We start from the raw sequence: 25,961 nt of genomic DNA on the forward strand, positions 1-25,961 counted from the left end.
GTTACTCCAGACATGCTCTAACTTCAGAGGCAGTTTCAATCACACACGCCTTCTGGTTCAACCAGATCAGATGGCTCTTCTGAACATCTGATTATGATCCTGCTCAGTCGGAGCGATCCATAAAATGTTAATAAGGATTAGTTTATTGGCCTCCTGTGTGCCCTGCCCTCTGGTTGAGCTTCTTTCCACTCGCTTGAAAATTTCCTTTATGCATTCATTTTTCTTTTTTTCTGCAGTCAGACGAAGGCTGCGGCTAAGGAAATGTCCAGGTGGCATTCATTGGCAGGGGCATCTTGGGGAGTGAGAGAGCGTGAAACCATCTCAGTGGGTCACACCGGAATAAACAGCAATTAACAACTAGTAACAACTTTTTTCCATTTCATCCAAATTTAACTAACAATCGCTTTCAAAGCAACTCCCAGACGCGTGGAACATTCCTGTCTTACTTTCAAGTGAAAGCAGCATCTGCTTTGCTCTTTCGGTGTGCTGTGTATTGTATAGAGCATAGCCACCGTATGTTAACATTCAGCTACCACGCCGTAGTGCTGCACGGTGCTGCAGCACGTTATAGTTTTGTTGTTTTTGTTTAAAGTGTGACAGCTGTCCAGTGATTATCTGTGAGACCATGCAGGCTCTCTAACTGCTTGCCACAGCATGACTGACCCATTAAACACACTCACACACACACAAACACACGGGCGTATGCTTAACAAAACAATAACCGGACTGCTTTTGACTTCAACAATCAACACTGGGAATGTCTCATACATTTGTGCCTGTGTGTAGTTGTCCACACAGCGAACAAGTGTTTTCAAGTGTGCTTTTTAAGCACAAAGAGACACACATGCTGTAGCATCGCTTTGTTCTCTTGCCAACAATGTTAACTTACTTAAGGTTGCCTTCCCGCAGCGAAGCTTGTGCTGGGTACATATATGACCATCTTGCACACACACTGTTCTCAGCTCAATAGCAGTACAACAATGCAGCATAATAACTGGCATTTTCTCTGTTGGGTTTAGTCAAATGTTTCATGAAATATGTTGTCTGAGTTTGCTAATAAGCATATACAGTATGAAGTTAATTCAAAATAGAAATCTGAAGAGCATTTTGTCATGTAAACGTAGGCCGACGCTCTTCATGTTTACTGTCTCTTTAGGCAGCAAACTATATTTTGTTGTACCATCCATTCTGTCTCCCCTCTGTTTTCGTATACTGTCATGGGTATTGTACACAACCAAACGCGTAACAAATCAGTCACTTTGCCCGTGTATCATTTTGCAGCATCGAGTGCCCAAACAAGACAACTTTTTGCTTTAGCTAGCCATAAGAAACACGGCTGAATCCCAATTCCGCCCCTTACCCCCAGGTTTTGCGCGTTCACGTGAATCAAGTGCTAGTTCTCCATAAATCAAGGGCTAATGGGTGTACAGCCCTTGAAAGTGTGGTGAAAGTGGAGGACCACACTTGAAACAAAGGGGTAGAAATTTCCTCGGATACACTACTCCCGCTGACAAGACGTCAGTTTTTGCTGCCAATGTTTTGAATCAGTCGTCACTGTTTATTCCGAGCCAATGTCGGACTTCATTGAAATCTACTGCATTTCATGAATGATATGATAGCGACTACATTACCCTGTTAATTGTTCAATTCACTTGTTATAATAAGCTAGCTCATCCAACTATTGCATAAGCTCCATCACTGAAATGAATCGTACGGTGACATTCGCGTTTCACATTAGCTGTCCATTCACTCATGTAAGGCAGTACATCGTAGTGTTTACAACAACAATTCTCATGGTGACATGTTTATTGTACTCACCATGCAGTATCGATAGTCAGGGATTGTCAGTGAGCTAAATAAACATGTAAACAACATGGCCAGAAGTGGACAGCACTCCAGATTATCAAAGTTTATTCAACTTTTAGGATCTAACATCCTCCACATCTCCCTCTGCAACACGACAGAGCACTTCAGGAAGATCAATAGTCCAGTACGGAAGAGGACTGCAACAAAATGCCATTCTGGACTTCCTTTCAAAGCAATCTGAGAGAGAACAACAATAGAGGAGACTGAGGCCAAACCGGGGAGATTTTTAAGCCTCAAAAAATGGTTAACTAGGTTTATAAAGTTCATGTTGTCCTATTATTTCTATTTCATATCTATATTTTTTATTTTTTTTATTCATGTTGTTAGTGCAGGTTGTATATATATACAGCTGTATATATATATATATATATATATATATATATATATATATATATATATATATATATATATATATACAGTATATATATATATATATATATATATATATATATATATATATATATATATCCCTTCGCCCCCGGTTTTAATGGGTAAGGTTTAGGGGTAAGGATTTAGGATTCAGCCTAAATGTCTGATCACTTACGAAAACTTTATTTGTAAGCAAACACTGTATCTATCATCGAGCCATCAAGGAGCAGGTCAGTGCAGGTGTTATAACATCAACTGTGGCTGGCAGAGGGCTTGTTGCATGCCGCTAAAAGTCCTTTGTACCTTGATGGTCGGTGTGCATCTACTGCCAGCCAACCTGATAAATGAACCATCAACTGCTGCTGCTGCCTGTCCCCGTCTGCCAGCTGACCTTGATTTTCAGAGGTTTGAGCGAGCTGGCAGGCACTCAGTCAGTCTGTGGGTATCTAACCTGTGACTCGGAGAAAGACATCTCCTCCCATTGGCTAGTTGAACGTGGAAATTCCCAGTTATCCGAGGAATGCGGCTCTGTCCTGTTGTCCTATAGTCGTTCTCCCATTTACACTCATGCATACACAGCACCGCATTAAACAGTGCGCATGTCGGTGAGCATTTGTGCATGCATGCATGTGTGTGGACATGCCACACATCGTTTGACAGCTGCGCCCTTGCACATTAAACTCAAGGGTTTATAACGCCAGAGCAAAACAAGTGGCCAGAGAGTGGACTCTGTTACACAACCTGCGTATAATGCATACAATTCATGGCAGCAAAATCTGCTTTCATTTCCACCACTATTCCATATTAACCTCAAAAACACATTCCTGGAGTCTAGATCTCATATTCATTTACCTGAAAATAAAATAAAATAAAATAGATTCTCATTATTTTCTCATTAGAAGCAAACTGAATGCTGACATCGCCGAAAAGGCACGCGACTTAAGGAAGCAGGGGGAAACTCAAGGCATTTGGAGCGCCAACTGTAAAATCTACATCAAGTTAAATGGAGGACCAGAGGAGCCAAAGTATTTGTTGTTAAAGACATCACAGAACTGGACAAATACTGAAGATGACATCATTTAAAACTCTCATTTTTATGAATTCTATCAAAAAATTAAATTGCATCTGGAAGTTTTACATCAGTTCTCCACTCATTCTTACTTATCCCTATTTATTATTAACAATCTATTCCTATTTTACTTTTTGTAAATTTGTATTCATACCATTTCCTTAACACAGTTTACAGTGTCATTATTTTTAACACTTTCCATGCCTCTCACACACAAAGTGAACAAAATGACAAAGACAAAATGCAAGCAAGTGAAATATTGTAAGTGCCAACATGTACAAGTTATGAATGAATTATCATTATGGAGAAAGGGCAGGATTAAATAAGCATTCATATTTGACTATTAGCTGTCACTAATTAGCTCCTAACGACTCTTTTCTCAACATTAGTAATGGTGACACGACTAAGTGACGAATTGAATAATGTTTAATGAGTTATCCAATAATTAGAGAACACAAGAAAACACACAATGTCACTGTACCTAAGAAAAACCTCTTCGGTTTCTTAGATAAAGTACTGAGAAGGAGTTTTATATGTAAAAATGCCACAATGGAAAAGATGACGATCACAGGTACTTTAAACAAGACAGCTAACTCTGTCCTTTGGCCCTTTAACCTATTCATGTGTATGACTGTGTGTGTGTGTGTGTGTGTGTGTGTGTGTGTGTGTGTGTGTGTGTGTGTGTGTGCGCGTGTGTATGTCGCTGTCCGGCTGGTTAAAGCGCCATGCTGCACTGGCTTAAAGAGTAATCCTTCTGCATCAGATTATCTGACAGCGATGCTGCTGATACCGACACACGCACACACACGCACACACACACACACACACACACACACAGCAAACCTTAAAGACATCCGAGAAGACCCGAATGACCCAGCTGACAAAGCAAGGTGGAATTTATCATGCAAATACTTTAATATATTGATTTTAATCATCAGATTCTCTTTCTGTCTGCAAGCAAATCAAGGTCAAAGCCGGTCACCGTTGTATATGCTCACAATCCGCACATAACTGATTATCATAACAAGGGTATTAGAAAAATCGTGTAATTAAATACACACTTCAAAGGCGAAAAATGACATTTGTGAGTGGTTCACCCAAACAAGAGAGGCAGATGGAGTCAGAGGCCTGCACACACACGCACGCGGACCCACACACACACACACACACACACACACACACACACATTCAAACGTTTCTATTTATAAAGTTATAATTGCATAACATGCTGTGCTCCAATTCCAACCTACTGAGTACACAGGATGTCCACAAAGGACTACCTTCACGCTGATTATTTGTGAGGTTTTTTCATCCTCATACCAAAATCTGAATGAACAAAAAATGTAAAATGATTTTAAGAAAACAACAATATACAATTTTGGGGGAAAATATTCTTACAGACCTGTTGCAAAGCACTTTAAAAAGTCACTTTCCTTTGGATATCTATTGTATGTCTACAATTTATATTTATATTATATTACCATATTTAATTAAGGAATAATCAAATATATATCTTTACAACTCTGTGGATGAAACTAGACTAAATAAAATAAAGATGAATCTAAATCCAAATGATATGTGCATTACAATATGTATACCTGCATATGCATTGCATGTTATTATGTATTAAATCAAATTATTGTATCTGGAGGCTTTGGCTTCAAATTACATCTGAAAAAAGATGCATGTGGAGATAATTCAGGGTAACAATTCAAAATGAAAGAATACAAAATATTTTCTGCCTGATTAAAATTAGGAGATATGGCCTCAAAAAGCAGCATATGCTCAGTAAATTGCAGATGTGCACCGACGTCATTTAAAGCAAAAAGTCTGCTTTTGCAGAAGCTGCGCAGTGACGGCGGATGGCAGGATTTTGGCAGGCTGTTTCGGGACCCACCTAATTAAAACTTACTGAATATTCAAATGTTGTGTTAGCATAACAATAGCTGGCTGGCCAGCCCGTTTTTAAATGAGGCCTTTTGTTTTAGCCGAGCTTTCTGTTGCCTCATTAAGCTGCTGGAGCTTAAGTTAGCAAGCTGACAGCCGCTAACCGAAGCACAGGCCTTGGCCCTCACCCTCCTCTTTTCCTCCTGCCATCTCCTCCCCCACAAACACTCCCCAATCCAAAGCCCCAGTTCAGGCTGCTCAGTGTTTGGTCTCTGCGGGCCCGCTCACGGCTGCCGCAGCACATCCGTCCAGGCGTTTCTGTCTCTTTTCTCAAACCCTGACAACTCTGCCCCACTTTCCCAACACACAGACCAGCCTCCACACAGCCACGCTGCACCCAAAACCCAACCGCAGCCTTGCAAAAGCTCCCAATACAGGACACAAGGCAAACAACATTTGGTTATCACAGTGGTTCTACGTCCACGGTGCGTGTGTTTCTCTTTTTGCCAGCAGACATGGAGTGTAAACAAGCTGTGATACAGACAGGGAGAGTGAGACAGGGGGGAAAGTGTGGATAGAAAGGAGCTTGGCACCGGATCAAGACCGTCGGCACAATGTGCCATCCAACAGCCAGCCACCAAACAAAGCGGTGCCACACCGAGCCCTGTGGCAGCGCCTTGCTGGAGAGCTGTGGCTCCAAGAGAAGCTGCTGAGATAAAAAAGAAGTCTCCAAGCTAAAAGAGAAAAGCGGGTATAAAAAAGCATAAGGCTTCGGGAAGCCGTGGCCGACAGTCGACAGTGTAGAACTTGGGTGTTTGAAGGCTTGATGGAGGCCGAAGACCCGCCAGGCGTCGAGCAGACAGAAGCAGAGTGTTGGTGAGCGTTCAAACAACTGAGGCTTTGTTGAACCCACATCACTGACATTGCTCTTTTTTAACACGCTTAAAGAAAAGACTATGTAAGGAACTCTCAAATAATCCACCTGAATGAAATCGGATCAGGTTGGTCATTCTTCGAAAAGAGCTACATCATGCGCGTAAGAAAAGATAAAAAACGATATTTAACACATTACCTGTTTTCTCTGGAAAAAATACATCTTCTTAGTTTTTATTAGGTTTTGTATTTGGAAATGATTCATTATTTCCTTGTGTATCAATGATCTCATATGGCCTCGGGGCCTATTCTTCAAAATGGGCTAAGTGAATTATAATTCATATTGGGACTTAGATCATTATTAACATTTGTTGAAATGTGTTTTAGTGCAGTGCTTGGAACAAATTGAATGCAAAGAAGCAGTGAGAAAGTGGTGAAGTGCAGACTGACGGCAAACACTTCCCTGACAGGTGAATGCGTCGACAATATTAATTTACACCTTGCAACTTGCAGACATTGCTGCTCCATGCAAGAAACCTGTGAAATTCGTCGACTTTTCCCTCGCTTTACGCCATGTTTCTCATTTATGTCCCCCATCCCCGTTTCTCTAAATCACTTGGTCTTCCTACTGGGGTTTTTACAGGTGAAGGTGTTTGGGTGAGACAGACAGCAACACCTTGTAGGTCAACACCTTGTAACCTTTTAGCATTTATGAAAAGATATTTATTAAAAAGCCAAAAGAAGTATTTCTTTTAATTAAATTAAACTAAACATGATACTATAAATTACTTATCATTACATGTTTATGTTTTTTTACATTTATTTTATATTTTAATGATGACGTTATATTATTATAATTTTGTACTTACTGTTAAAGGCTAATAGCAAAAATATCAAGCAACACTGACACTGTCAAGGTAATAAGAACATGTAGGTTTTTAGGTAACACATTTAAAGTCGTCATTTACAATAATTTACGAAATACATTTAAAATAATTTGAGGAAATGCCAAATAAAATAAAATTAAAAATCCCAGACAGTCAGACAACGTGGAAAATAACACACGTCACTCCAGTTGACAGCCACACACACACACACACACACACACACACACGCACACACAGCTTGGTCCCCTCATAAGTAGCTTATCTATTTACATGCGTTCGTGTCCATTTAGATAATTTGAAATATATGACGCAGAGAAAGAGAAGGGGGAATAAATCTGCGAGGTGGATTATTTCACTTGAGCCTCGTGACAATGCGTGTTAAATGCTAAATATACGTCAACTCGCAGCAAACACCGCTGATGTATTTTTTCCACTTGGGTCCATCGTTTCGTACCTTCCCCAGTCCTCTCACATACGTACACACTTGAACGCGTCCCAATAAAGACGGATGGAGGGAAGGAGTCGCTCGCACCTTGACGCGCTGCAAGTTGGAGCGTGAACGCAACACACTTCACCTTCACACCTCACTTTCCCTCCTTCTCCTTCCCTGACAGCAGACTGCTTACCGCTTTGCCATTGTAGTAGTACATCAGCGAGCTGCCAGTCATCCCCGGGATGGTGTAGGCGCAATACATCGTTCCTCTCCTCCGCGGAAGGAAGAAAAGATCTTCTCTCCTGTCCCCGCTCTCGTTTCTTTTTTTTTTTTCCTACTCGCACTTCGCCTCCTATCCTGTCGTCTTCTCCAGTCTAGCTTCTTCTTCCTGTGGCGCGCACTAACTTTTCTGGCTTCGTGATGATGTCAAACTCTTTTTTTTCTTCTTCCGGCCGACAATTCCTTCAGTTGCATTTTCCCATATGGCCGAGCCGAGGCGCGTGGAATATGCAAAGTAGGCAGGGAGAGAGAGCGCGCAGTGCCCCTCCTCTTTGCCGCCCTCCCGCCTCTCTCAGTCGCGCGCGCGCACACGGAACCACACTCACGCAGACACTGGCGGCCACGCGCGCCGTTGCTGCCGCTCTTTGAACTTTCCACAGTGAAATATGGACACCGTCCCACCCTCCTCGCCTTTGAACTGGCTCCTTCACTTTTTCCACTCGCTTTATTTACTCCACTCATCCTGCCTTGTCCTTCTTTCCTTCTCCACTCAATTCAAACATATTTCCTCCCTCTCTGACTCCTCGCCTCCTCCCTTCTCTTTCTACACACTCTTCCTCACACCTTGCCTCCTTTTGTATCCTTCCTTTCCTTCTCCCCTACTTTCTTTAGTCACACCTCACCTTATTTCCTCATAATGTCACATTTCATTCATTGTTCTCCATTCTTTTTTCACACCTTGCAACCTTCTACCCTGTCTTCAACCTTCTCTCGTTTCCTTTTACCTGACATCATTTATCGTGCTCACCGATTCCTTTAGCTCATTTTCTCATTTGACCTTGTTTTCTAATCGACTTTCCTTTCATCATCTCTAAATCATACTTGTTTTATTGTATTTATCTGTTTTTTCACACTTTTGTTCTTTATTTTTGCACTGAATAAGCTGTCTGGCTGTTCGTACACATTATTTCATGCTTTTTCCCAATTAGAAAATGGGAACATGAACATTTTAAGCACAGGAAATGAACAAACTATCAGTTTATTGATCTACTTAGAGGCTGACGATACTTTTTCAAATTTTATCTACAGCCGTTATTGTTTTTTTTTAGTCTACTTATCACTGACTAATGGAGTACGGATGTATTATTTCAGACTATTTGACTTCAATTTTGAATTTAAAAAAAATGAAGTTTTGCTGCTAAAAATTACAATCTTTTTTCTACCCACTGGGATGTAGCGTTTTATTTTATCCATATACTTTAAAATATGAAGTGACTACGGCTTCTGCAGCTTTCATTTGTCTCCTTATTGGTATCAGCAAGGAGTCACCAAATTTTCCACCAAGAGCCGCATACTGAAACATCAAAGGATGCGGGGGCCCACTTTGATATTTTTATATATATATTTTTTTATTTTGTAAGAAGGTCCCAGTTTTGTTTTCACGTGACCCACTTGACTCGTCAATTAATCTTCAACTCACATTACTAATCTTCTCTTTCGTCTTTCCCTTATGCGACTCACTTCCCTCCTATTATGTCTGCTCTTGTTCCCTCATGCCTTTATGTCTGCAGCTTGAAAAAGGAAAACAAAGAAAACACATTGAACATTCGCCCTTCAGTGGCTTGGTAAACATTGTTGAACTTTGTGCACTATTCTCCCAAAAGAGAATCACTTCTCGTGCTTCTTGCTCGTGCTTATCAAGTGGGTTTTGACTTTTGGATTACTTTGAGTACAGTAATCCCCCATTTTTTGTGGTTAATTGATTCCAGACCTGACTATGATGAGTGAATTTCTGAAAAGTACCGTAAGATTCCTTATTTATAAAATGAATATTTTCGTAATCAGAGCATAGAAAACTTGTTTGCAACCTATTAGAGCCCTCTAAACGTAAAATAACACCCCTATAGTCATCTTTACACTCCTATTACCCAATATAGTACACATATTTAAGATAAAATAAGACATACTGTAAATAGGGCTCATGCTTGTGTGTGTAGCTATAAATGTGTTCCCTCAGGTAGCTGAGTGATGGGCGGACAAGAAGTGACGTCGGGGGTTCAGCATTGAGTTTCAGCTTGGCCACAAGAATAACCTGCTTTTTTAAGGGTTTTTATTACAGATGATTGTGCCTGTACTACGTACCAGAGTACTACGTATATACTACATAATAGACCATAGTCTACCACAAAACAGCAATCATTTCTTAACTAATTAATTTCTGAAAACCCGCAATATCGCGAGGGAGCGATAATCGAACCGCGACATTGTGAGGGACGACTGTATGTGCTGCTCCAGTACCCTGACAAAAATAACTGAAGCATTAACTTAGACAACTGAGACAGACTGAGATCGGGAGCTTGGTGAACTTGGCTTTTTATGTTAATGTAACCTATTCAGCCTCCCAGGTATTTTCTTTATGCTATTGTGTAGCTGAATAACTGTTAATATGTTATGTTAACATACCAGACACCTATTCAACCTGTTGTTCTGTGCGCTATTGTGTAGTTGAATAACTTGCCTTTCCAGATTAAACGTCTGCTCTTGGTCTTGAATTTTGTAAAATAAATGTCAAAATAAGCGCGACTTCTAGTCCAGTGTGACATATAAATGTTTTTTTTTTTTTTTTTTTTTACCTCTTCATGATGCATCTTTTGAGCAATGCAACTTAAACTCCGAAGCGACTTAGAGTCCAGAAAATACTGTATAAAGTGGAAGAGTTACATTTGTTTATGTGGTGGAACAATTTGGGAATTGACAATCAGTTACAAAAATCCAATGGCATCCTGAATCTCGCTGGATTTCAGCTCACAGCTTACCCTGCTCTGGGTCAGGGGTGAGCTGGAGATCCAGACAAATAACCCAGGGAGACCCATGCACACATGGGGACAATATACAAACTCCACACAGAGAGAACTGGATTCAAACCCATAACTGGATTGTTATTTCTACCATTAGTGCACAAGTTTGGAGGTATATCCTGGGTAATTTACACTGAAACCAAAGGCCCCTCGTTTTCATACACTATTGTTAATTTTTGAAATCCAGAAGGATTTACAGCCTAAACTGAATTTAATCAGTTAAAATAGTAATGAAATGGATTCTTCAAGCCATTCATCATGCAATTACCCATCGTTAAAATGTACTATCTGTTCTTCTTACTGATATTATTAGCTTTTTCATGTCCAATCATTTCCTGTTTCTCTCCAAATACCTCTGAGAAGCGGCTAATGTGCAGAAGATGCACTGCACTTTGCATTGGGCTTCGGGGAATTGGAATCCTCAAATATGAAAAGATGGGCCCAATCAGAATAGCAGATGCTGAAACCGCCTGATACCACCTCTACTATGCATCATTTTCCAAAATCAAATGATCCTATGGAGCCACTTGTTATGATTTAACTCCAGCATTTGAATAGAAACCTTCCCAAAGGAGGCCCAAGTCATTCAAATCTGATTCTGCCGTAGTCACCACTAAAGCTGACACAACCCTGATGGCATCCCTGTGACATCATCCTTAATGTCGCCTACAGCCACATCAGTGAAAGTTGCAAAATTAGTGGGTAGTCTTCCTCAAACGCATTAAAAAAGAATGATGGGAGTAATATACATATATGGAGACAAACAAAGACAGACGCAATCACCACAACAGACAAGACAGTGTTGTAGTCTCCCCAAATTTCATTTTAATATTGCCATCATTCATCCTATTTAAATAAACAGTAGCTTCCAAAAACAAGACAGCAGACCTCCCAAACCCCTCTTGCTCTCCTTCTCTGTCACTCATTCTCTCTGTCTCTCCCTGCTCTTCCTTTGGCTTTAATTTGATTAAAAAGAGAGCTGCAGGAAGGGGAGGGAGGGCTGATGCACATCTAATAAGTGGACCATCTGTCTGCAGCGCTGGCAGCCTCCCAGCATTGTACCCAACCAGACCGAATGTAAAATGAAAAAAAAAAAAGAGCGAGATGGAGGGAGGAATAACGATCAAGGGGGGAAAATATATAGAAACCTAAAAAAAGTGACCTGTTTGAGGATAAGAAGCAATTTTGTCTGACAGTTGCTTGGTCAACGAACCTGCAGAGAAGACGAGCAAATAATAAAGAGGTAAAAAAAAAAAAAGGGAGAAGGAACAGAGCGAGGATGAAGTGTAAGAAGTCAGGCAAAATTAGGCAAATGAAGGAGGGAGGGAGAGGAAGGGAAAGTTGGAGATAGGAAGTACAAAGAAGGGATGACTGATTCGACAACAAGGAGGGAAAGGAAAAGAAGAAAACGGGAAGGGTACGGGATGGTTCATTTGTTTTGGACATGTCTATGTGCAATCTATGTGCAATAGATTGGTCGTTTATGAAGTCATGAAGGAAAGGAAATAAAGATGCGAAAAATGTATTGAAACACAAAACAATCAAATGGGAGTAGAAGAAACTGAAGTAGTACGAGTATAGCTTGCAGTCATAAAGGAAAAATAAAAAGGATTAAATCCAAAATGACAAATTAAATAAAAATTGTAATGGAAATACATTACAATAAGTCAATAAACTAAGAAAACATACAGATGAATGAATTATTAAATACTGGTGTGAAAATCTGACAGAAACGTGCCATTCCTAAATGAATGCTGAATGTAATTCAAAGTGCTCCTAACGCCAAAAAAAAAAAGTCTGAAAAAAACAGCAAAATGAAAGTTGTCACTTTATAAAACATTTTTGTCAAAATGCTGTCAGAGATAAATAAACAACTATGAAATAGGAGTGACATGAAGTGGTGATTTTGACACGCCCCCCCTCAGCGAGTTTTCGGAGCCGACGCCATCTTGGCTGTGATGTCACGACCTGAACACGTTCCAGGAACCAGATTCAAACACATGCACCCATGAACTCACAGCAAAGCTAAGAAAGTGACATATTCTGAACAATAAGACAATAATAACTAACATTCGCTGATGTTGGGTTGTGACAGCTCTGCGCACACTGTAAAATACAATACCAGTGAGCAGCGATCGCTCCTTATGTAGCCCTGGAATGAAACCCCATATTGCTATTTTAAGATTCTTAGACTAGATCCAGTCTGAAAATATGGATTTACTTACTGAAACTGACAGATCGACTGCAAGATAGGCTAGAAAGATGAGTGACTGCAATCCATGTTTTGCAAGCAATTCATATCTCTAACAGTTACGGGTGACACGGGCAACCAGGTCCTTCAGCAGGTCCCTCACCCTAACACAGCTATGAACGTACGCGAAGCAAGTGACGTCTTCACAACAATAATAACACTCACGAATATTGTGTTGTGAGGAGCATGATATGTTTTACTGCCAGTGATAGCTACAGCAGATAGCACATTAGCCGCCCAGCTAGCTCGTGAGTGAGGAATCCACACTGCATTAGCCACTAGCACGAGACTGGCTACTACGGAGCACATTAGCAGGAGAAATATAGATTGACCTACTGCCACCTTGGCACGCTTTTCCACTGTCGAACGCCTTGTGGGTTTTTGACTTTTTATTTTTATGTGTGGGGCAGTATTGAAACATTTGTCCCACGAAGTTTGCCGTTCAGCTGACGTGGTGAATGGTGATTTCAAATGTGAACACGCTTACGCCGTCTCCAGCAAAAGCCTTCAACACAACGAGCGGGCAAAATATAAAAAAAAATATATAACAAACAACAGAAATGGAGCATAATTACAGGCAGTGTAGACGTCACTTGTCCACCTCCGCCAGATCCGGAAAAAGTGACAAACATTTTTAAAAATTGTAAATATTTCAAGGAATATAGGAAATAGGAGGAAATACGCCTTTCATTGTTATTTTTCATGGCGAAAATAACAAGATTAACATGTTTTGGTGTCAGTAATCCCTCGCCACTTTGCGCTTAGAATTTTACAACCTCACTCTAGCACAGTTTTTTACACAGTTTCATGGTTAAATATGCATATTCAAGCAAATCTTAAGTATTGTGTTGCATAAATTGTGTGAATTTTCAAGCATAAAAATGGTTAAATGAAATAAAATACAAATACAAGGCAGTCAGAAGATGCATTCAAGGGTGTCGTGATGACATGTCTATATTGGTCACTAAGTTGTTACACTGATGAAACAATAACCACCACAGGACATACTGTACAGAACAGGAAGTGTAAAAAAAAAAAGACAACCAGGAACTCTCCCAATGCTAATGTGTGTGAGCCTATATTATGTCTTATTTATGTCTTATTTTCTGTTATTACTGTATGTCTACTATATACGGTAGTATGATTGTAAAGGTGACTATGGGGTGTTATTTCATGTCTAGAGGGCTCTAATAATGTAAAAAAAAAAGTCATTTTTAGAAGGTCGTAAACAGGTTTTCTATGCTCTAACTACAAAATATTCAATTTATAAATAAGGAATCCTACTTTGGAGAAATTCACTTATCACGGTCGGGTCTGGAACCATTTAACCACGATGAACAAGGAGTTACTGTAAATTGCTTAATAATTGTTATAAATGGCATATATGACTCTGCTATTGAGATGAATAATGAATTATTTACTGTTAAACTTTATGTTGTTACTATATTATTCTGATGTCCTGATTTATGTCATTATTGTGGTATTGTAGCGGATTGTTGATGAATTTGTTCCTGAAGGTTCCAGCATCCTTCTCTTATACACACTCGTCCACTTGCTTCTCATTTGTCCCCGGAATGATCCCTCTCTTCCTCTTTGCTAGACAAATGATGGGTAATCCCCACTCACTTTTCCTCCTGACTTCACACACAAGTGCTTTCTTACTTACTTGCTGCACAGTAGCTTTACCACTACTTTGTCATTTGTTGACCTGGCTGGACAGTTATTGGTGAACAAGAACAGCCAATCAGGCACTTGTATGCATGCGTTTTACAGCAGGCGCAATAATGACATACTTGCAGAATTATACTGGAGGTGCTGATATATACAGTATTGATGATGTGTTACATAACTGCTGACAATGGTACTGCAGGGGGATTGTGACAACCTTGGTTTACAGTGTTTTTTATTTAGGAAGACGCAAGTGCAACAGTAAGAATTTGAACAGGGTGATGATTATTTGTAGTTACGTTCCTTACCTGAAGCGCTGACTTAACAGTTGCAGCGTGCAGCAGTGTTCTCATTTGTGCTGAACAATCAGGCAGCTTTCATCTTATGCACTCAACTTTGTCCGCTTACGGCGGTGAAGTGTTCAAAAACCGGTGCACCGCACTTCGACGCGGGGGCCAGGTGGGCACGTAGCTGTGGAGATCCACCGGGTTCAAGTCGCTTCCACGCCGCCGCTCGGCTGTTATCGCCTATACTCCATATACTTTGTCCTATACTGTGTTGGCAAATGTACGCTTTTAGGCACACTGTCTTTCACTTGAAATATGTTTGTTAAATTTGCAGACTTTGGTCAAAATTTTTTTAATTCGTTAATTTGTGTCTCCAAAAATAGACTGATTTTTTCCGTAGAAATCACCTCATTCACTATAGGTTGGCAATAGTTCATAGTTATATAGTTAATAGTTAGTTTTTACGTTTATGTCTTTAAGCTTCATTAATTATGTTTTTTTTTTCCATTAAAGCGTTTTCAAATTATGTCCGGCGGTCCTTGAACGCTTCATAGTCATGTGCTCTGTGAGACACAAAAGTTTGTTTGCCTACCAAAGCACAAACTTTGACCAATGGCCGTATCAGTTACCCGCATGTTTTCGCCATCGGCGTTTCCAGAACGTAACGGTGTCTTGTAGATGACTACAAAGTTCACCATTTTTCGTAGATCCAAGTTTCTGAAGTGGGAAAAAAACCATCCTTTTTGTGGATTTTTTAAGTAGTTCAGTCTTAAGCCTACATCTTGGTAAAAGTGACAGTCTCGCTATGGCCGACAAGCTGTCACAAGAAATGTTAATTAACGAGGTTCTCCCTGAAGCCGTAAATAATCAAGAGTGGTTTAATTATAGCACATTAAAAATACTAACAAGTTATTATTCAGTAATAAGTAGTCTATTAACTAGCTTACCAGCGATTTGCTAAATGTTACAAATCAGTACGTGTCTTTATTGTCAGGTGTCGTACGCAGTCGTGCTGAAATACCAATGGATGGATGGCATTAATTGTATGACGAGACAAATTAAAATAATGTGTTGGTATGTTGTACAAGATGAGGAGACTGAAAGACCACAAGAACGAAGACCCTAAGATTGTGTTTTGCTTTCTCTCGCTCCACTGTAATCAGCATTTAAAAATATACCAATACAACTTATGGCCTCAGTTTTGATGGTGAAAATCAGACGCTAATTTTCTTGGAAATACAAACTGAGCAGAGAGGCAGAGAGTAAGTGTTTGGAGAGGGCGGGTACGTGTGTCTGTGAAGTGAGTCTTTGAGAGTCTCAATAAAGTGTTTGTGTGTGCGTGTGTGTGTGTGCGTACGCGTGTGTGTGTGCGCGACAGCCATCGGAAAACACGGTAAGCACAGAGCTGAGATGGAGAGCGGTAGAGAGAGGCGAACGCACGCACGCTGCTGCATGCTAATTATGTATGCATGATTTAATCTGCAACTCAATAATATGCAAATATATTCATATGTTAGTTTCTTAATTAAAAATGCAAAGCAGCCCTTATGGTGATTTTTCTGTGATTTTCCTTTCAGCTTAACAAACAGAACATTTTGAAAAATTCTACAAATTGGGGGGAAACGCTATTAGCGGGTGGGGGTTAACGACAAAAAGAGGAAAACTTCTGACTGCAACTTCCTGCAAAGCTTGTTGAATTAAATGTAGCGTACGATGCGGCTAAAAATATGCAAATGTCCTTCAAAGAGGATGATGATATGCACGTGTCTATTGATTGATGGTTTTTCTGGCTTGTGACGAGAAAACTTTTCATTGCCTGCAAAGTCTAAAATGAAGTCCAAATGTAATGTATATCGTCACCGTCTTCAAATAACGACCTAAGTCTTTTTTTGACAAAATCATGTTTTACCTTAGTCAGCGCTCCCTAGAAGAGCCGACATAATCAGTCAAAAACATCATATCTACCTGAGCTGCATCAGGGGACTCAACGGAGACTGGACTTCTGCTGATTCACGAGTACTTGACAAAGAATCAACTTCCACTGACTCACGGGTACACGGAAGAATCACCTTTCACTGACTTACGGGTACTCGTGAAGACTTGTGCTTTATTGACTCATGGGTGCTCGACAAACACTCAGTTTTCCCTGACCCGAAGGTACTTGCGATGAAGACGAGAGTTTCACTGACTCACGGGTACTCGGAAGAATCAAGTTTTGCTGACTCACGGGTACTCACGACGAATAATCGAGTTCCTTTCGCTCACGGACGAAGACTCGAGCTTCGCTCACTCACTGGTGCTTGATGAAGACTTGAGTTTCATGAACTTGCGGGCACTCGACAAAGACTCGAGTTTTGTTGATTATCTTTGCTACAAACCATTGTTATAACAGATGTATGTGTTATTTTAAGGTTATAGGCTTAAATCTAAGTCTAAATTTCTACACTGTTGATTATTTTTGGATCACTCGCGCGTTCAGATTCTCGCGCAATGGATTCAGTTCATCCATCCAAATATCGACAAATTGTGAGAGGCTCAAAAAGTTTCAGCGCAGACAGATTTGAACAAGCAGTTCGACATGTAAACATCATCAACTGCTTAACACGTGCTGCAAATGATCTCTCACATGTCCCCCCCCCATCCCCCGTCAAAAACAGCTTTCGACAGCTTGTCATGTTAAGATCACGGAGCAATTAGCTGTCAGCAGGCAACACTCTCTGAACACTTGTTGGTGTTGTGCACGAGGTAACTCACAGAGAACTGATAATCAAGATAATCATCTGAAAAGGAGAGAACAAAGATTTCCAATGAAGCACAAGAATGACACTGTTGCTTATGCATCATGTTTAGCCTACGGGGGCTTTACATTGCTGCTTCCTGTTTGTGAAAATCAGCGATCAAAGTTACATTTTCAAGTATTTTCAGGAGTAACTGGTGGATATGTGTGCATTCACGTGCACGTGCTGCCTGATACTGCAGACGAATGCTGTTCAGGAACACTCACATGTGCTTAAGGCCTTCATTCCGCATGTGTGTGGGAGAGAGAAGTCTGTTTAGATGACAGATGTCCTCACAAGGACGCAAAACATCTACAATCTCAGTTTGTTACCTGAAAACCAAATGCATAGAGCCTTCTTTGGGATTAAACGAGGCTTTTTTTTATTGAAAAAAATGTATATAATTAAAAAAAAAACAAACAAAAAAAAACCCAGCGACAGCAAAACAATCAGCAGTAATTTTACAAAAAAAAGTGAAAAAAAATGCACTGTAACAAAAAAAGTTGTAATTTTACGAGAATAACATCTTAAGAAAAAATAATAATAGCATTTTAGTAGCATAAAGTTGAAATATTTTTTTAAAAGTTATAAAAAAAACAAATATAGTTGTATTTTTTGGGGGCAAAATTAGGTTGGGGGAAAAGTTGTAATGTTACGAGAATAAGGTCAAAATATTAGGAGAACCAAGTCATAATTACGAGAAGAAAATTTACAAGAAGAAAGTTGAAATAGTTGGAAAATTCAAAAAAACAAAAAAACAACAACAGCAGAAATAGGAAAAACTACTATAATTGTACAAGAAGGAAGTAAAAAAAAAAAAGTTGCAATAAAAAAGTAGTCTAACAAGAAAAAAGTTGCAATTTTAAAATAAAAAAATAAAAATAAAGCCGTATAATGTAGCATAGAGTTAAAATATTAAAGAAAAAATATATTATTTTTTGAGAAACAAACAAAGCAAAATAATTTTTGGAAAATTGTTTTGGGGTAAAAAAAAATTAAAAAAAATATGGGAATAAAGGCGGTGTACCCCGCCTGTTGCCCGAAGTCAGCTGGGGTAGGCTCCAGCATGCCCCCGCGACCCTAATGAGGATGAAGCGGTATAGAAAATGGATGGATGGATGGATGGATGGATGGATGGGAATAAAGTCATAATATTAAAAGAAGACAATTTACAAAGATTATATGAAAAGTTTAAATATCAAAAAATGTAAAATTAAAGAAAACAAAAGCAAAGCTAGGAAAAAAGATCAAACTTTATACTAATGATAGAAATTCACAAGCTTTGCCACATATATGACAAAGCTGAGATGCAGTATCTTGAAATACACATAACTGCTTAGCGCACGTACGTGTGTTGTTTACAGTATGTTGCCCCGGGTGAAAATACTTCGGACAGCCCTGGATTAAACAATACAGGAGCTGCCATTTCACATACTTAGACTGTGTCCCAATTTGAGCAATACTGCACTTGCACTTAGTCTTTTGAGAGCATAAGTGCGTTCACACGGAGGCTGTGGCCCCACGAACAGACATGTTCCAAAACACGCCACACTGGTGTTAAAAAAAATCTCCAGCCACACTAGCGGAGTTTTAAGTAAATGTCCGTCCACGGAAAAACATTCGCCAGCTGTCATGTGCATTGTGGCCAATCAGAAGCCTGAAAAATCAACCACTTCTGACATGGTCGCGCATGACAACGCCTCTGTCCGTCCATATTATGACATATTCGATGTACAATGAGGTGCACATTATCTTACACAGAGCCCGGGAAACACCATGAGTGTTTTTTTTTAACCACAATAATGATATCCAACACCCATAAGTGAAGAAAAACAAAATTAAGGAGGAAAAAAAATTACATTTCTATTTTTTTTTCTCTTTAAAAATAAATACATTTTGACTAAAAAAAAATCGGAATTTGCAGGGCTGTTAATGCTGAATTGTGAATGTGCCGGGATCCACTGTAATTCAAGGTCTTTTGGGGCTGTGGAGGGTCCGCGAGCCCTAGGCAGCGGCTACTAGTCGTGTTTTGTAATCCGTCCTTGGCAAGCACACTTAACCTTTACAAGACTCAATACATAAGTAATCCAACATCTGCTACATAGATAGTGTAACACTAATGACTGCAAATAGAAAAAAAAAAAAAAGAAACGCCATCAGCAGCGCTAGACACAAAGCTGAGGACAGGAGACACAAAGGTAACAAAAGCTGATTCTGAGAGGTAATGAAGTTAGTTTGATGAGGATTCTATATTCTTGAACCTATTGACCTTAAAGCAGCCACAATTATGCACTCTCGTGGAGACTTGTAAAATGTGGTGCATGCCATATAAATCAACATTACAACCGCATGACCTTAGATGCATGTAGATTAAACTATATGATATATGAGATACAGTCGTCCCTCGCCGCATCGCCGTTCGAATTTTGCAGATTCACTCTTTATCTGTCAGTCTGTCTATCTCTCTATCTATAACATGATGTTTCATGGTTGAATATGGCCTATTATTAGGAAAAAATATGCATATTTAAGCATATTTTGCATCTTTGTTGCCTACATTAAGCATTTTCAAGCATACAAATGACTAAATGAAGTAAAATACAAATATAAGACATTCAGAAGACGCATTCAAAAACGTGGCGATGATATGTAGTATTATACACTGGTCACTCGGTGTCAGTAATGATACCGCCATGTTTGGTGAGACACAAGCGCCAGACTTGATCGCCCGAACAGCAGGTTTTTATTGCAGGTTTCAATAACTGGCACAAGAATAATAACATAATAATCGTACTATTAATAATCAGAACTTCCCATCCTCCACACTTTTACTGTTACACACACGAGCACTTATTTACGAGTCTCATTTATGTCTTAAAAGGATAATTTTCGGTCTACTGTATTGGGTAATATGAATGTAAAGTTTAGAGATGCTCCGATCGATCGGTATCAGCCGTAGCCCGTAGCAATCGCCCCCCGCCCACTTTCCTTCACACTGCACAGGCTTGCCAAACCCAAATCAAACATCTCTGCCGTGTGGAACTTTGTGAGCGTGACATAAATTGTGCAGCAAAATATGCCACACAAAATACCTCGCCGGGGTAGCACGTTATAAAGCTTTATTTGAATACACTTGAGGGAGTGTGGTGATTTTTCGAGGCTCACGACGTGATCATCAGTCAAACGGGAGGTAACGCAGCCAAAATGCTGGACAACACTCCCCCGTATGTACGTGATAGTCAGAGGTCTAACGCAAATAGCCTGAAAAATAACTGAATTAATCGGACTAGGTGATCAGCGGTGGAAGACACCGGGCTTGCTGGCTGCTCTCTCACGTGCAGCCACGCTGCACGATACCTGGAAGTCCCGTTAGCGTGCCATCAATGCACTCTCACATCCAAAGTTTCCTTAAAGAAGGCGTCTCGTCCTCTGGAAGTATCACCAGTGATACTTGTTCTCTTGAACAAGTCAGTCAAATGTGTTTTTGTCTAAATGAAGGTGATTTTATGGTTCCCTTTTTTATATCATACAGCCAGGAGCAGGGGTGCAACCAGGAACTCTGGGCCCCATGAAAAGAAAAAAAAAAAATTACGTTGGGCACCCCTTATTTATTTTTTAAAATTACATCAATTTTGGGCCCCCCGGCAGTCAGGGGACCTTCAAATTGTCCTAACTCTTCCCCCTTATACGGCACCCCTAGCTAATAGCACATAAATAAATTGAAAAATGTACAGTTAATCTATGTGATAGGTATTGGTATCGGCCGATTTCACTCATGGATCATCGGTGTCGGGCATAAAACCCTGATCAGAGCACATCCATGTAGAATCCATGTAGAATTTAAACGCAGTAAACTGACATAATTGTATTTGTTTCGTGGCTTGTTCATAGTTTGAAATTATGCTGATTATAATATCATTTGAATATAAAGCACAAGTAGAATGATTAGTGTGAGATCCTGTTCCAACCCTCATGAGTCATTCCAGTCTGCAATGCCGGCGACTGCCTGAAGGGGGCAGGATGGCTCACTAAAAAAAAAAAAAAGCTTCCTTGCACCCCTCCTCACTTGACGTGTCCCCCACTCCTGGACCGCTGGCTTTCCTACTGTGTCATCTGCAAGACCTGGCTTAATTGAATTTACGCTACTTTAAACAAAACCACATCTGAGAGACAGAGAAACACAAAGAGAGAGAGAGAGAGAGACCGGAGTTGGTCACTGAGACCACTGAGAGGAATTAAAGTGATCAGGGATTAAAAACTAAGTATTAAACGCCTTTGGGATCCAGTCTCTAAATGAATCCATCCCTGAAGAAGTCATCTAAAATCCTCTAAGTGTCATTTTACAGGAGATAAAGGAGACATTTAACACGTTGACACTTTCCACATGGGAATATCTACACTGACATGACAATATAAAGGATATACTTGCGGTAATAAGTCTGACTTTTTACTTTAGGTTTAGTTTTAACTACGTCATATTTGCTTTGGATTCTGTGGCTGTGTTGTGTTGTGTTATTATTGTTAAAGTGCATGTTAGTATGTTATGTCATGGGCCATTCCACTGACTGAGACATTTACGTCCCCAACATATAAACTGTATAAAAGTACACTAAAATAAAGTGTAAAATATGTGTCGTGCACATTGAACTGATTGCACATTCAATAAATACAATTTAAAAGATTAACTTCAATTAAACAACCCACAAAATCAGAATTGAAAAAAAGTATTATTTGTTGCTTGTCTTTGATTCCTCAAATTAGACGTCACGAACAGTCATTTAAATTCTTCAGAAATCTTTTTTACATATTTGTGTTATTCCTTACAACGACATTAAAACTGTTTAGTTAAAATTCATAGTTTAGTCGTGTCCCTGGGTTTTCACTCGGTCCTGTTACCCGAAAACATTACCTCCTATGAAAAATTTGGAATATTCTCCAAGTCACATGGTCCACAGGAAATTGCATCATTCAGATCCTCTGCAGGCCATGGGACGGCCAAACGTAACTTCGCTCATTTATTTTGCTGTACAGTTGTCCCTCTTTTGTCATGGTTAATTGGTTCCAGACCCGACCGCGATAAGTGAATTTCCGCAAAGTGGGCTTCAATATTAAAAAATTGAATATTTTCATAGTTAGAAGATAAAAAAAACAGTGTATGACTTTCTAAATCCAACTTTTACCATTATTAAAGCCCTCTAGAAATGAAATAACACCCCTATAACCACCTTTAAACTCCTTGTTGACAATGGATTGCTCAACTGTAATGTGCAAGCTACAGGATCACTGCAGGGAGAGACAGCCACCGCTTTAAACATAGCATGCTACCAGGCTAACTAGTTAGCCTCCAGTTTACTTATTCTAAACTCAGATTTTCAAACAAAGTGGGGAAGAAAGACAAAGTAAGAAGCCAAAAACCTACCACTTCCACACGGAATGGGAGAATAAACTTTTTTCCAGTGTCATGTCAGTTATTCCAATGGCTGACTCCATGCAGTGGTAAGGTGATGTAATGTAATGGCATGTCTCATCAATGTAACATTACTGATGCCTAGGGACCAGAATACTACATATCACTTGTCTTTCAATATTTTTTGACAAATAATAGCAAACAACAAAAAAGCGGCCATTTATTAAGTTTCAAAAAAACGTGATAGAGTAAGGGAGCGATCGTCAAACGGTGATGCTGTATATTCAATGATATTTCAGCTTTGACGGAGTTTGACGAATGCCAAAAACTCACTCCTGTTACTTTCAGTCCTGTTACTTAAGGTGCTGGGCCAATTTGAGAAGTTCAACGTGTGTATTATCAGATTTAGAGTGGAAAAAAGACAAACATTTTGAGAATTTTGAGAGAATGATAAGCAAAGTGCACCGATTTGTTCCCTTACGCAACACGACGCTAGTTTAGAAACCACTATGTTACACTACATTACACAACGCCGTGTTACGTTGATTTCGAAACTCTGTCCCTATGGATGCCAAATGGCATCCTGAATTTTCTTCATTTTAGTCCTAATTGTGAAATGAATCCCAAGCGGTGTCGTCGAGACAGCAGCTTTTGTCTGTCTGCATCTTGAAAAGGAACAAGCGAACAAATCAACTGTTTTAGAATATTAACGAAAGCAATAAGACCGTCACATAGATGTTCATTTCTTTCTGTTCCATCATTGACTTTCATGAATGATTGATGGGCGTTTTGCGGGCTAATTTTTGATTTATACCTTGTTTTGTTGCTTTGTATTTTCCGTGGCGCTGAGCTTTGAACGCCATCAGAGAAGCACAGTGACAAAGCGCGACGCGTCCTGCTAATGTTAGCAACTGATGCCTAATTTCCTTTTGATTACAAAGACATCCCACGCTCTCCTCTCGTGTGAGATTTAATTGTTCCTCAAAGTAAATCATTGACTCAGCAAACCAAATTTGACAAACAACAACAAACTTGCAGGGTGGGGAGTAAAAAAAAAAAAAAAAAACAGAAACATGAGAAATAAATGAAATCCAAACGGCAAAGTCCATCGCCTGCAGTGGATAGAAAACAACCCGCATCACAATGTGATAAACTCTTAATACAGACCGTATATGAATTATGGTGGCATTCACAATAAATGGTGCAATCAATTTGAATGTAATTTGACTCAAAGTGAAATAGAAACAGTTAAGTGTATCAATTACACACGCACTCATGCATGCAACTACTGGTGTGTGTACGGTATGTGTGTGGTATTTGTGTGTGCTGACATATCCCATACTTACGTTTCTCTATAAAAAGGTTCTCTTTTGCGTTTGTGTATGGCAGTGTACAACAATACAAACGAAAAAGTGAACGAAAAGCATTATTTATACAGTGGAACCTGTTTAAGTTTATCTATGTCAAACTGGAGAAGCCCTTTGTAAACAGAAAGGGGAGGTTTGCACCATCAGCTGTTATTTGGCATCTCTCCCCCAACGATTGTCTCATTCCACAAGACGAGTGGCCACTAATGAGCTGTTTTGCCACTAGGCAGGCGAACGACCTGTTGTTTTGCAAGACAGCCGTTCACCAGCCACGCCGGCCAACAAAAACAACAACAACAACCCTACAGCCATGGAAAAAATGATTAGACCACCCTTGTTTCTGCAGTTTATTGATCCATTTTAATGCCTGGTACAACTAAAGACATTTGTTTGGACAACTATAATGAAGATAACAAATAAAGCTCAGAAAAGTTTCTTTTATCTAGCAAATTCCATGTTTTTTTTTAAATAAAAAACAGAATCATTTAAGTTCTTGACTAGCTTGACTAGCTATAGCATTGTACTGCAAAAACATGTAACTCTTATGAGCTATTTTTGTTGTCATTGTTGTATTTGTCCAAACAAAGGTACCTCTAGTTGTAGCACTTCATAGTAGCACCCCCAGGGACACGCCCACCACAGACATAAATAGCGAAACTCCGCATCTAAAATCTTGAAATGAAGAAGCTTTTTGGAATAAACGTCTTCAACAAACAAGAAGTGTTCAGTTCCCCTCATCCAGCCTTTGCGGATTACCCTCACCTGGATGACTGCGTTTGTTGACGTTGTTTTCCTCCATTTGTGCATATTTTTATTTGGAATCTTCTGCTTTCATCCATTTTATAATCTTATCCAGGGGTGGACTGGGACAAAAATTGTCCCTGTACTTTTTGTTCTAAACTGGTGTAGCCCTTTATAAAATTCTCCAGCATACAGTGCATGATAGCAAGTTACTTATTGTGATAATGCATTAAAGGAGTTCATAGTATTCAAATTGGTTAAAAGATATAAATCTCATATTTACAGTTGAATAGTTGAATAAATAACGTTTTATGGTCATTTGCAATATCTGTTATTTGAAAGTGTGGTTGATGTGCAACTTGTATTAGCTGTATTTCCAACTTGTTAGTAGCAGTCGGTCAATCATTTAATGTCTGTATTGTCATTGGGTCTTTGGAAATGTGACAGCCAATCCAAAGTGTTGGGGGCGGGACTAAGAGAAAGTGCAGGTTAGACAGAGGGAGCGGGAAGCAGAGAGACGTTATCGTCGGGAAAGCGCACAACGAGACATCGTTAAGTAGTAACAAATACGTCTATCATCAAAGGTCGACTACCCTTGGTGCTGATATTAGCTTCTTGTGAACTGCAAAAGGTGAATATATGCTGTAACTATGGAAAGTATGGAAGTATGGAAGAATAGAAATGTAATGCCATTTAGCAATCGCTAGTTAGCCTAGCAATCGCACATGTGATTAGGCCTTGGTATCATAATTTAGCATTGTGATGTGTATCCAGCTAAAGCTAACGCTAATTTATAAATTAACTACATGAGACCTGGGTTACACAGGCCCATTACAATCCGCGTAAGCACGGACGGGTATGACATTCTGACGGTACGATAACTTCCTACATTTGACGGTTTCAGCTCTAAAACGTGCTATTTTGAAATATCTTTATTGAAAAGAAGATAAACTAACTTTTCTGCTGAACAGTCATTTTTAAACCATATAACACGATTCTTTC

The 25,961-nt window shown here is 39.6% G+C and overlaps 1 protein-coding gene across 6 annotated transcripts in view; it reads right to left on the bottom strand.

The window, feature by feature from the left end:
• LOC129170543 (transcription factor 4-like) overlaps positions 1 to 25,961 on the bottom strand; it is a 231,950-nt gene that overhangs the window by 60,891 nt on the left and 145,098 nt on the right. Inside the window, exon 1 of one of the 6 annotated variants that reach the window (XM_054758288.1) lies at positions 7,578 to 11,436. The exons of the other annotated variants lie outside the window; for them this stretch is intronic. Coding sequence (XP_054614263.1) covers positions 7,578 to 7,646 — 69 coding nt within the window. The 5' untranslated portion in view covers positions 7,647 to 11,436. Of the gene's footprint in view, positions 1 to 7,577; positions 11,437 to 25,961 lie in introns of those variants that run through there. 6 annotated transcript variants of the gene reach the window in all.

The sequence above is a fragment of the Dunckerocampus dactyliophorus genome, chromosome 17 (genome assembly GCF_027744805.1).
Source record: "Dunckerocampus dactyliophorus isolate RoL2022-P2 chromosome 17, RoL_Ddac_1.1, whole genome shotgun sequence".
Classification (NCBI taxonomy): domain Eukaryota; kingdom Metazoa; phylum Chordata; class Actinopteri; order Syngnathiformes; family Syngnathidae; genus Dunckerocampus; species Dunckerocampus dactyliophorus.